This window comes from Phodopus roborovskii, unplaced genomic scaffold (assembly GCF_943737965.1).
Source record: "Phodopus roborovskii unplaced genomic scaffold, PHOROB, whole genome shotgun sequence".
Classification (NCBI taxonomy): domain Eukaryota; kingdom Metazoa; phylum Chordata; class Mammalia; order Rodentia; family Cricetidae; genus Phodopus; species Phodopus roborovskii.
Window position 1 is genome coordinate 11392371 of NW_026126636.1, and position 13044 is coordinate 11405414.

The following is a 13044-nucleotide window of genomic DNA, read 5'->3' on the forward strand; positions in this document are numbered from 1 at the left end:
AGGAAACCGAGAGGTCTGGAACGGTGGAGACATTAGTCTATCAACATCTATCTAAAAGGAAAGGGGGGGGAGGGTGCGGTGACTTGAGTTGGCCCTGCCTTCATCTGGGGCCTTGACATTTCATCCTGAAGGAAGTAGTGTGAGCTTTGGCTGCAGTCGCTCACAGCCCTTTGCAGGGTCTCTGCTTGTCTCTGCTGTGAAAGAGGCTGAGAACACCTTTACCTTGCAGGACGGCTGTGAGGTTTCAGCACCGAGCTGGCTTACTGGGGAATTAATGTACTATTGCAGTGTTTGATCCACTTGAAGCACAGATGTGTGGGTCATTCTAGGGCTTAGCCTCTCCTGCTTTTTCCAGTTTGGCCTGCTAAGTGAGTACCCCAAAAGAAGATGGATGTTGAGAGCCCCTGCTGTGAGAGAGCTCCCTGTGATTCCCTAAAGAGGGGCATGCGCCTGACTGGGGACACAGGACATCTGGCAAGCCACTTGGGAGAATGGTATTTCCAGCTAAAATAAATGTACTCAGTAACCCTTCAGATGCCAGAAGTGTTGGTAATATCAGAGGCCAGCCCAGCTCTTGGTATGACATTCCACAGACTGACTTTCTGATGAGGAAGGTTTAGAGTAGTTGTTCAAGAATTCCTTTCTAATTTTGCGATGCTCTGAAGAACCTTCAGTTATCTAAAGGGTATATTTGACGCCCCAATCCAGAGTTAAAGCTTAAGAGAATGCACGTGAGGAGGTGGGGTGGAATTCATGTCACCCAGCATAGGGGATTGATACTCTAAATGCTATCTCCATTGCCACATTCATAAATTGGAGGGTTGGACTACACCTTGGGCTCTCTGAGGTGAAAGAGGTAAGCGGACTAATCTGTCTGTCACCCTGCTCTCATGACTGCACAAAGTAAGTCTGCTCCTCAGCGCCATTGGCGGCTCCACAGCTGTTTGAACATAACTGCCTTAGGGCTCTCCTTTTTCCAGCTTGACATTGCCTGCTAGAAACCGGGCATAGTGGCCCATGCCTGTAATCCCAGCACTGGAGAGACAGGGGCAAGAGGGCCCAGGACCTTACGGCCACCCTGGCCTTTTAAAATAATAGCAGCATCATTGTCATCATCTGTGGCTGGAGAGAGGGACGTCTCAGAGGTGAAGAGCACTATACTCTATCAGGGTTCAGGTCCCAACACCCACATCAGATGGCTCACAGTTGCCTGTAACTCCAGCTCCAAGGAATCTAACACCACTGGCATCAGCGGACACACACACACACACACATGGTTGGTTAGTTTTTTGTTTTATTTATTTTTTTTTTAGCAACTTGACACAAGATTGAGTCATTTGAGAAAAGGGAATATCAATTGAAAAAAAAATATTCCCATCATATTGGCCTACAGGGTATTTTCTTGACTGGTAATTGATGTAGAAGGCCCAGCCCACTGTGGGTAGTACCATCCTTGGGTATTCCTGAGGTACATAAGAAAGTAAACACTAGTATAGGGCAGCGGTGGCGCACACCTTAAATCCCAGCACTCTGGAAGCAGAGGCAGGTGGATCTCTGAGTTTGAGAGCAGCCTGGTCTACATGGTAAAGCCAGGGCTATATAGTGAGACCCTGTCTCAAAAACTAAAATAAGAAAAAGGAAGTAAGGCAGGAAGAGCCTCCCCCCATGGTCTCTACTTTAGTTCTCGATTCTGGGTTCTTGCCTTGAGTTCCTGCCACAACTTCTTTGGATGATGAACTGTAATAGGGATGTTATAAACCAAGTAAAAACTTTCCTCCCCAGGTTGCTTGTGTTTTTATCACAGCAATAAAAAGTAAGCTGTCACACGCATACACACACACACACACCCCTTAGAAATTCTCCAGATAGTCAGTGTACCTGCTTTTATTTCTTACTCACATCCATTTACTCCTTCTACCTAACCCATGAACCTAACATAAAACTGTAGTCCTATATAGTACAAGTTCTATCGTCACAGAGACCCACCACAGTGGGATTTCCTTGGTCTTATCTTCAGAGTTCCTCCCTTCCTTTTCCTCCCCACCCCACCCCTGCTCCATTATTTTCTGTGTGTGTAGGCTCAGGCATGTCTTGTGCCTATAGAGATAAGAGGTTTTCTACTTCACCATGTGGGTCCTGAGAATAGAAAAAGGCCCTTAGCATTAGTAGCAGACACCTTTATCTGCTGAGCCAACTCAGTGGCATGGCCACAAGGTTCTTAGTATGCATGCTTTTTGTGGGAGTGGGTTATCCTGGGGCATGGCTAGCAGTAGCATGCTATCCTAGGATCCACCAGAAGTGAACGTGAGCTCAGTGGTGGAAGGCTAGCCTATCAGGTTCTCTGCACTAAATTCAGTCTCTGGTACCACCAAAGAGAGAGAGACTTGGGATCTGTACATAGAAAATACATAGGTAAGACAAGTATCTCTAGCCGGTGACTCTTGAACATCGTTCTGAGGAGTGTGCTGTTTCCATTTGACTAGATTTGAGAACTAGTGCCAGAAAGCATCCCAGTAATAACTGGGGGAATCGGGGTCAACTCCTGCCGTTTGGTCCCACATTTTCCCTTAGCAACACTCTAATTTGGAGGCTTCAGTTTTACTGAGAAATAATGTGATCTCTGTTTTGACAGAGAAATTTGGTGGCATTGATGGAAGTTGTTTGTTTGTTTGTTTTAAATGCAGATGGTCAGTCACTCCAGAACTGACCTTTTCAGTGGCAGAGGTATTGGAGAACATTGCTTGACCCAAGGTTATGTGGCTGCAACACTGTGCATCAGCTGGAAGGGCCTGCCCGTAACACTGTGGCCAGGGAGGTGGATAGAGATGATCAGTACTTGACCCCAAGCCACATCAGTCAGATTGAACCTTGACACCTGTTTTTCTCCTGTGAGATATCGTCTTATATTACCCACCCTGACCTCAAACTTGCTGTTTTAGTCAAGAATGACCTTGAACTTGTGATCCTCTTCCTCCACCTCCAAGTGCTTTTATTAAAGGCATGCACCCCACACCCAGTTTTATGTGGTGCTGGGCTTCAAACCCAGAGTTTTATGCATGCTGCAAGTATGCTACCAATTGAGCCACATCTCCAGTGTGTTAAATTCTTTTGGGGGTAGGGGAGATGAGGGTTGAGTCTTACTACGTAGATTTGCTGACCTTACATCTTGCCCCCAAAGATTAAAGGCTTGTACCACCGTTCCAGGCTTTTTTGTTTTTTGAAACAGGTCATAGAACTGTGGACCAGGCAGGCCTTATTACACTCAGAGATTGACCTGCTTCTGCCTCCTAAATGCTGGGATCAAAGGTGTGGGCCACCACACCAGGCTCTTTGACAACTTCCTACATGTATATACAAGGTGGCTTGATCATCACCAACCCTGACCCGACTGACCCTCTAAACCACACACTTCGCTTTCATGTCTTTTTCTTCTTTTCTTTCTTTCTTTTTTTTTTTTTTTTAAGCATGCTGAGTCCAATTGCTGTTGCCTGCATGCACACGGGCAACATACCTAGAAGGAAAATGACTTCCTCTTGCAGACCAGCCTCAACTGTCATAAGCTAGATGGAGCCTTATGAGCCCTTCCACCGTACATGCTGGGATTATTGCTGGCTTGACCTGGTGGGTCTGAAGCTGCTGTGACTGTGAGTGCAGTGATACATTGTATGAAGTCCGTACCATTCCTCATCCTTTGGCTCTTACCTTTTCCCTGCCTGCCTCTTGAAGATGTCTCCTGAGCCTTTGTGGGGTTTGTTGATCACAGCTGAGCACTCACTCAACAATCGTTTATTCTCGGCACTTTTTTGGGTCTCTGTACTGACAGACACTTCTGACCAGAGTTGGGTGTAAGTGTTTAGAAGGCAGTGTGGTAATGTGTCAGCTTAGCAGTCGGTCCTTTGTCCTCTGTGTGCTGTCTGTCCTGTCCTCCCAGGTGGAATTTTCACCAGGTTTACAGTACCAGGGTTCCCGCTTGTGCGGCAGGGCTCAGATCCAATCAAAAAGCAGTGGGCTACCCCCATAGCAGCCACGTAACTGTTGTACATGGCGTTGCACGTAGTGTCTGCCAGCAAAGCTTAGATGCTTCGTGCAAGTGTAGATTACAGGCATGTGACCCACACGCGCATACACTCACGCACACACACACACACACTCACACTGCTGGGCAGTCCGGCTCTGTCGTAAAGACAGATCTTAAGTCGCCAGTTTGCTTTTCCCACAGTCAGTGCCTTCGTACCTCAAGAGCTATGGCGAGTGTGTGGCAGGACCAAGCCACATGGCACACATGAACCTCCATCCACATTGAATTACGTGGGAGGCTCATGGTTAGGCTTTCTTTTGCCTTTCGTGTTTTCTGGGGCATTACCAGTTAGCCCAATGTACTTTTTAATTTGCCTCTACCCTCTCCTAATTCTTGCTTCCGCTCCCACCCCTCTCCTTTGCACAGGAAGTTCTCAAAGAATCTCAGACTACACGGGAAGTAATGTGTTCCCTTGTAAGGAGTACTAAAATGAATGAAAATGGGCAGAAGGAAAGGGAAAAGTTGGCCTGCGTTGGTTGTTGGATGTCTCCTTCTGTGGATTTTATCCCTAAATAGGGTTATAGTCCCTGCTGCATTGGGCTGAGCCACTTGGACATGAAACCGGATTACTAGAGGCACACTGTTCTAATTTACCTGGACCCTATTCTGTTCCCTCTTCTTTTATTAGATATTTTAAGAAAGGTAAACTTTCTAAGCCCATTTCCTTGGCTTTGGGGAGTTTCCATTGGTATAAATCATGTTTGTTTGTTTGTTTGTTCCTCCAATATGAGCTTCAAAATAAAAATATGCAGTTTAACAGGGAGTGGGCACAGTTTGAGTGATTTTGAGGCGGACTATCTCACTTATATATAACGTTAAACAGTATGGGCGTAGGTGGTCAGGCACGGTCTGTCACTAACTGAGTCATTTAGGCCTGTGGGACTTCTTCTCCTTGGGAAAGTGAAAGGTTATGAGGGACTGGTTTGTTAATTTAGTAAAATCTCAGTGGCTGCAACTGTTCCGCCCACCTGCTTCACGAGGACTGAAGGAATAGAATTACAGTGTAGCCCAGGCTAGCCAGGAGCTCCTGCTGGGCCTGGGTCATGTTACTTGTTTTGTTTGGTTAGCTGACTTTACCATTTCCTAATGTGTAAAACAGCAGGAATTAACCCGGGGCTGATAACCAAAGGGAATTCTCATTTGAGAATGTCAGCTCTAACAGAATATGTGCTGTATTTATTTTCTGGAAAGAGGACATTACTAGCTTTTGCACCCATGTTTGGTCATTCCAGTGCAATAGCCATCTCTGAATATATACCGTCTATCATGTTGATTGTTTGGGAAACTTCCTGTTTACTCCAGTATGTCCCCAAATGGAGGATGTGGGTGCCATTATGTTGTTGTGTTGTTGAGTAAACTTGGCCTGGTTCTTATAAACATCTTAGTTCTAATAATGCACTCTCACACTAAGGGTGTCACTATGTGACAGCTTTTCAGTATCTTGTGTGATATTTGGAGGCCAGAAGATGCTATTAAGGGTATGAGCAAATTTGGGTCTGTTTGTCTTGCTTGAAGTCTTTTCAGCACTTGCTACCAACTGTCAGATCCTCTCTGGAAACCTTGCAGATACGTATGATACTCAACTTTGTTTTTGTACTTCCTTTTTTCTTTCCTGCACAGAAACCAAAGCCCAAACCCCGACCGTCCATCACAAAGGCAACCTGGGAGAGTAACTATTTTGGGGTACCCTTAACAACTGTGGTGACTCCAGAGAAGCCAATCCCCATTTTTATTGAAAGATGCATTGAGTACATTGAAGCCACAGGTAAGCATCTCCCACAGCACGTGATGCCTTCCACTCCTTGCAGGGAGCTTCCAGGAGGCCTGGGATTTGTGAACTCTCTGGAAATGACAGATGTCAACAGAGAGGAGCTGGGTGATCTGACCCCTGAGGCCTTTAGTGAGGAGGCTAGCGTGCAGCACCAACTAGACTTAGAAGTGTGTGGTAGCAGTCCTGCCCTCAGACAAGTCAGCTTTACCGTGGGATTCGTTATTTGGAAGTGTGTGTTTGTGTCCCCTTGTGGGTCTATAAACTGGATGAGGGCAGGGGAAGGGCTTTATATGGAACACATATTACACTTAGTAATAGGAACAAGTATTTGAGACTGTTAACCATCCCTGGTATTCTGATGAGGCGCCTGAGACTCATGTTAGTTATGGTCTCTGCTCTGAGGTAAGAAAACGGTCACAGTGCTTGAGTATCTTGTGATCATGTAGCTGGGTTTTTGCATGTGGGCAGTGAGAGATACCACAAAGGGACGGACGTTGCCTTGAGGTTTTCTGTTCTTGAGATAACAAAATTTTACTTGTGAGGATGCTTCATTTTACTGACTTAGGGCTCTTCCATGTCTCTCTGCCTTCCAGCTTCATGGCATTGTTTCTGTCTACCTTCTCCTAGCTGCTTTCAGGGATCTTTGAGGAGGAGGAGGTCTTGAAGGGACCTGTCAGTGTGGATTCTCAAGCATTATTAGTTACACCTAAGGCTGGAGAGCTGGCGCACACACACCTTAAGCACTAGAGAGGCATAGACAAGCAGATCTCTAAGTTCGAGATGGGTCAGCCAGAGATACATAGTTAGGTGCTGTCTCAACCCTCCCCCACGAAAAGAAAAAGAATATAGATTTTTGGGAGGCCTGAAAGAATGCTCAGCAGTGCCATCATAATCCCAGAGGCAGGCGGATCTCTGTGAGCCTGGTCTACAGAGCAAGTTCCAGGACAGGCTCCAAAGCCACACAGAGAAACCCTGCGGGGGGGGGGGGGGGGGGGGGAATAGGGGGGTGGGGGTGGAGGGTGATCAGCAGCTGTTAAGAGCAGTTTCTTCTTGCAGAAGACTGGGATTTGATTCCCAGCCCCCACAAGGCAGCTCACAAGCATCTGAAACGCCTTGTGGAGTACCTACCATCTTCTACCCCTGTAGGCACTGCATCAATGTAGATAACACATGCAGACAAAACACCCATGCACATAAAATAAATAAATCTTTAAGATGGAAGGCGTAGAGGCTTGGACTAGGTCCTGAGGCTCATTCCTCCTGAGCATACACAAACATGGGAATCTGTGTCCTTTCAGCCTGGCCCTTGTCACCTGCAGTCACTGCCAAGCCAGGCTGCTGCTCTGTAAACTCTGCCAGATTGCATCACTGTCCCGCAAACACTGGCTCATCTGATCACATCCCAGGCCCGTTAGATCTGCATCGCCTCTTGTCTCTGCCCCCCCCCCCCCAAGCTATTGAACAGTTGAAAGAGGCTTCATACTAACTGGCACTGTCACGTTAAGACTATTCACAGTCCATGGTGGAAGGTAAAAACCACCTCCTAAAAGTCGCTGACCTCCACACGTGCCCCACAGTGTACACACACACACACACACACACACACACACACACACACAAAATAATCAACATTTGAAAGTGTCTGCCAGGGCTGGAGCACATCTCAGTGCTCATGCACCTGCTCAGCATGAGCACTGGGTTCCACTCCAGCACATAAAAGGAAAACATTATCTTGATACTACTAATAGTGTCATTTCATCATTTCATGTGTAGTCCATATTTGAATTTGCTCAGCTGACTGGTTTTTGGTTTTTTGGTTTTTTGAGACAGGGTTTCTCTGTGTAGCCCTGGCTGTCCTGGAACTAGCTCTGTACACTAGGCTGGCCTCGAACTCACAGATCCTCCTGCCCCTGCCTCCTGAGTGCTGGGATTAAAGGCATGTGCCACTAACGCCCGGCTTGCTCAGCTGACTTTTACCTGTCTATTATGATAGTTTTTTTTTATTCATGGATGCAATCCGTTGTATACTACATTTGACTACTAGAACTATCCTGAAGTGTCTAGACAGTTGTCTTATAGACCAACCCTTTGATGTAGAGTACTGTCTGGACCTCTCATCCCCCTCAGACCACTTCACCACTATACACAACCTGCTCAGAGTGTGGTCCTGGATAAGTCCCCAGCATGCAGTGGGCACAGGACCACTGCTTCTCACTCAAGCAGTGACGCCTGTGGCGTGGGCTCTTAGAGAGCTCTGTAGCTTTGTGTTGAGTGATTGAATGAACTGTTTCTCCAGCTTGGACTTCAGGAAAGTGGGCGCTGTCCCTGCTACCCCCCCCCCCAGGATGAATAGCCCTATACTTTCTAGTGTAGAGTCCACGCAGATCCTCCCATACACACACAAGCAGAAACAGTGTCTCACCAAACCTGGTCAGAACAGATCAGTGTCAAAAGTACTTGTATCCTGGTTTCCATATCTGTCCCCTTCATGGTGGCAGTCTATGACACATAGCCCTGGCCAATAAAACAGTGTGCTGTAGTTTACATTTCAGAAGCAGGGCTTGAGAGCTCAGGCTCCAGCCTCAAGGCCCATGATGCTCCCATCCACCCACCCCTCAGCCTAACTAGAGTGTAGCCATCAGCAGGGTACAAGCTGGTGGTGAGATGGAAGACTTAACAATATGCAAATCAGGATGACTTAAGCCATCCCAGCTTGCTTGTTTGTTTGATTTTGTTTTGGAGGCAGGGTCTCGTAGAGTCCAGGCTGGCCTTGAACTCGATATTTAGTGAGGGTGACCCTGTGAACTCTTCTTCCGTCTGCCTCCATCTCCCAGGGGCTGGGATTTCAAGTGTATACCAGCCAGGATTGTGGCTTTCGTGTGTAAAAATTGCCAATCCTGCTGTTTAATTTATGACCCGGCTTCTGCAGACTTTCCTCCTGAGTATGCTTTCCTCCTTAGGTAAACTTGGAACGTCGTGGGTGCAGATTGATTCTGGTTTGTTCTTGTTTTCTTCATGACCAGTTCCTTTACCTTTGTTTCATGTTGCCTGAAATTGCTTTGTGCTGAGGCCGTGGGTTGGCCTGTGGTTAGAAGAGCTCTCACATTGATTTGCAGATGCTGTTAGGCAGCTGCAGGGTCAGCCTCTGTGCTTGCCTCACTAATAGGGTGTTAGATTTTCATCCACTCAGCTCCTGTTACATGGGGAGGCTGGGAGAGGGCATGTCACTAGCGCAGCTGCTCTGGGGCCTCCGTGAGAGTCGCTGTGTGGTAGAGGCGGGGCCTGCCCTGCCGTTTGTCGTATGGTCTCCCCAGCCCCTGGTCTCACTTATGTAGAAATAGGTTGAGGCCGTAGAGTTGCTGCTCCCTTGTGCTGCCTGCATGAATCCTAAGTGACAGAGCACTGGCCAAGTTAACTGAGCGTCCTGCTTGATGACAGGAAGTGGGAGTATTCAGGTCTGCACAGCTTATGTGTCTGGAAGTGGGATGAGGGTCATTCTTAGAACCTGCTCAGAATAAGGCTTGAATTTGGAAATGCCCTGGTGGATTCAATAAATTTCAAAGCCTAGGCCTGTCATCAGATTTGAATCAAGGTTTCCTGTGGTTCCGGAAGTGACCATGCAGTATATCACAGGAGCCTGTGAGGGACCTCTCCCTCCCCAGTGCACCCGGGTGCTGAGCGCCTGGCACCTGACATAACAGTTGTCCCCAGACTCTGACACAGCTCCATCCGTGGCCACATAACTAAACGCTCCTCTTGGCATAGACGTGTGTGAGACCAAAACTTCCTGTGACTCCAGCCTTGTTCTCCGAGAGTGGGCAGGGAGAGGGTGATACTCGGTGTTCCCATCTGCTAGTCCCTTCCTAATTGGTTTGTTTCTGAGAGGTACCCATCCTGGCCCTGTAGCAAGCATGGCAGGCAGCCATTGTGGGGAATGGTGAAGTGGTTTCATGGACAGAAGGTATCCATTTGACATCCTGAATCAATACTCAAACCATTCTGTGCACATAATGGTAGGAACATTATTTTAAACTTCATTGTATTTATTTGATATGTATGGCTGATTTGCTTGCATGTATGTCTGTACACTGTGTGTGTGTACAGTGCTTTTGGAGGCCAAAGAGGATATCAGAACCCTAAAACTGGACTTACAGTTGTGAACCACCACGTGGGTGCTGGGAATTGAACCCAGGTCCTCTGAAAGGGCAGCCACTGTACTTAAACCACTCAGCCATCTCTACAGCACCCTGGTTGATACATTTTAATTTTAGTTATCTCCCATGGATTAAAAAATTCCATGAAGGCAAGGAAGCTTGGCATCTGTCAAAGAATAATGCCAAAAAGGGCTTTGACGTCACACTCCCAGCCGCTTTCTAGTCTTTGCGTGTTTGCAGACGCTGGTGTGAGCGGTCATTGTTTCAGGACCTTCGTGTTTCTGTTCGCCTTTCCTCGTAGCTTGTTCTATTGCTTCAGAAATGTGGGTGTGGTGGAAAGCTGGCTCTTGGGATGGGGCAGGGACGTCTTAACCTTGTAGTCCTTCTGGGAGGACGACCTTGGTGTCATCACAGTACAGGGTTAGCATAACTGGTATAAAGATGGCCATTTGTGTGTGTTCCCATTCATTGATCTCAGGAGCCATGATGCATAAACATTAAGGCAGCCTGGCATCCCTATTAGGCTGCTTCTAGTTAGGTGCAATGTTGTAACTGAAACCCAGTCATTTGTAAAAGCTCTTTGTGGGCCAGGTGTGGTGGTGACACTTAAGGACTCAAGGAGGCAGATGAGCTCTGTGAGTTTAAGACTAGCCTGGTCTACATAGTAGACCACCCAGGCTATATAGTGGAGGCCTCTCTCTCTCTCTCTCTCTCTCTCTCTCACACACACACACACACACACACACACACACACACACACACACACACGTATGCTAAGCACTGTATTGAACTAGGTTACTACCCTCATCATGTCCAGGATGGGAGAGACAGAATCATATATTCATAATAAATAAGCACAGAACATGATTGGGTTTGAAAGTCATTGGGGAATAAAGTGACTGGCAGGATCAAGTGTTGGCAGAAGGTGGAGCAGTGAGCACCCTCACAGGAGCCAGGGGTGTAGGGAAGGTGGGTGGCTTTGCACAGCTCCTTGGCACACTATGAAAAAGTTAAATATACACTTCTAGGTATTTACCCAAGAGAAATAAAAGCATATGTTGACCCAGACTTAGACGTCATAGTTTGTAAGTGGCTTTGTTCTGGAGAGCCCCAAGTTGGAAAACACCCAGACATCCCTCAGCAGGTGAAGAACACACTGGTGCATCCACCCCATGGAATACAACTTGGAACCCAAAGGTTCTAGCATCACCACACCCACTAAGATGATAGACTGCCACTCTGCCAAGAATGACAGAAGCTAGACACAAGACCACAGGAATGCCTCTATAGCGTGAGGGCCACTCTGGCAGCAAGGTCAGTGCAACCTGGAAGCTGGCCCTGGAATGACTTATTGCAGTGGAACTTAAAGAAACTTGGGGAGAGCATTCATTGTCTTGAGAGCTGCAATTTTGTTCATGCACACATTTTATAATTGACACTTTAAATGAATACCTCACTAAGTCTTGCCTTAGTGGAGTTGATCTTAAGATACTCAGTTGTTGGCTGAATGGTTTAGAGAACTTGATGATTATGATCTTACAACCTAAGCTGGCTGTGATAGTTCATACGTCTAGTTTCATCACTTGAGAGACGAAAGCAGGAGATACTGTTTCAATAGCAAATTATTGTGTAGAAATGTGCATGTAGATATGAATAACTGGTGGTGTTGGCACATTCCTTTAATGCTGGTACTCCAAAGGCAGAGGCAGCTGAATCTATGTGTTTGAGGGCAGCCCGATCTAACTCTGGTGAGTTCTGGGCTAGCCAGAGCTACACAGTAAGACCTTTTCTCCCCAAAAAGGAAAGGACCCACTAACCATATTAATTAGTGATTGAAGTCCCTTCTGCTGGAGAGGCTAAGCTTGCCATGCTGACAGCATGGTTGGACATTGCCTGCCCACTAACAGTGCACCCTAACCGTATGGGCTTCCTTGCCACATATTTCTTCTGAGTGTTCATCAGAAGACGGTGACTGGACAAACAGATGTGCTGTACTTACAAGACAGCTGGTCCCACCTCAACAAAGTGAGTGTCGTGGAGAAGAGTTGAGACCTAGTGTGCTTTCTCTGTCTGTGAAGTCACACCAGCTGTACCCCGTGCCCAGGCTGTCAGTCGGCAGACTCTGAGAACCAAAATCTTGTCTATGTTTCTAGCAGGAGGTCTGGTGATGAGTTGCTTGATGGTAGCCGTTGTTTCAGTGGCACCTAACAGTGACTTGTGGGATAAACATAAAATAGAGCTCTCCCCAGAACAGTAGGCTAAGAAACATTCAACTGTGTCCCCAGTAGGTTTTTCTTCCCCCTGAGACAGGGTTTCTCTGTGTAGCCCTGCGTGTCCTGGAACTCACTCTGTAGACCAGGCTGGACTTGAACTCACAGAGATCCGCCTGCCTCTGCCTCCCGAGTGCCGGGACTACAGGTGTGCTCCACCAGCATCACAGTAGGTTTCTTGAATTTGTCACTGAAGTTGACTGTACCGTAGGAGAAGTGCGTCTTTGATGAATACGTGTGTACATGTGTGCCTGTGTCACTGCAGCCAGGACAAAGGGGACAGAGTGTGAGCGACCCCCACCACCCCGCAGGGAGGGTAAGACTGTCCTGATGGGAGCAGACACTCGCTGTGTGCCTGGCTTCTGTCACTCACTTTGTGTGCGTCCTGCAGTGAGCACTCTTACACGCCTAGAGGGAACGCAGGGTTGAGTAATTCAGGTGAGCACACTGAGCACAATGGCTTTGTGATGTGCTGTCTTCTAGGATCAGGGATGAAGATGGGGTGCCATAGTGGCCCACATTCCTGTGGTAGCTGAGTGTTTTTACCTGCGCAGTGACTCTTTACCGTGGCTGTCTGGTTTCCAGTTCAGACTGTCACACGATCTTAATAATCCCAGGGTCCTGCTTGCCCAGCCATTGCTCTGAGCTTAACTGTCGCCCGTGAGAGGGGCAGACCAGTGGCACCCTGTGGCACTTCATGGTGATGTGAGACTGCAGAACAGACGGGCCAGCTCTCGGGTGGTGTGGGAAGACATTAGGAAGCAAGCCTAG

At 47.5% G+C, this 13044-nt stretch overlaps 2 protein-coding genes across 2 annotated transcripts in view; one reads left to right on the forward strand and one right to left on the reverse strand.

The window, feature by feature from the left end:
- Positions 1–13044, reverse strand: part of Bbc3 (BCL2 binding component 3) — a 256886-nt gene that overhangs the window by 52747 nt on the left and 191095 nt on the right. The gene's annotated exons all lie outside the window — the stretch shown is intronic.
- Arhgap35 (Rho GTPase activating protein 35) overlaps positions 1–13044 on the forward strand; it is a 56251-nt gene that overhangs the window by 9408 nt on the left and 33799 nt on the right. Inside the window, exon 2 of the mRNA XM_051206922.1 lies at positions 5699–5843. Within this exon, the coding sequence (XP_051062879.1) occupies positions 5699–5843 (145 nt within the window). The remainder of the gene's footprint in view (positions 1–5698; positions 5844–13044) is intronic.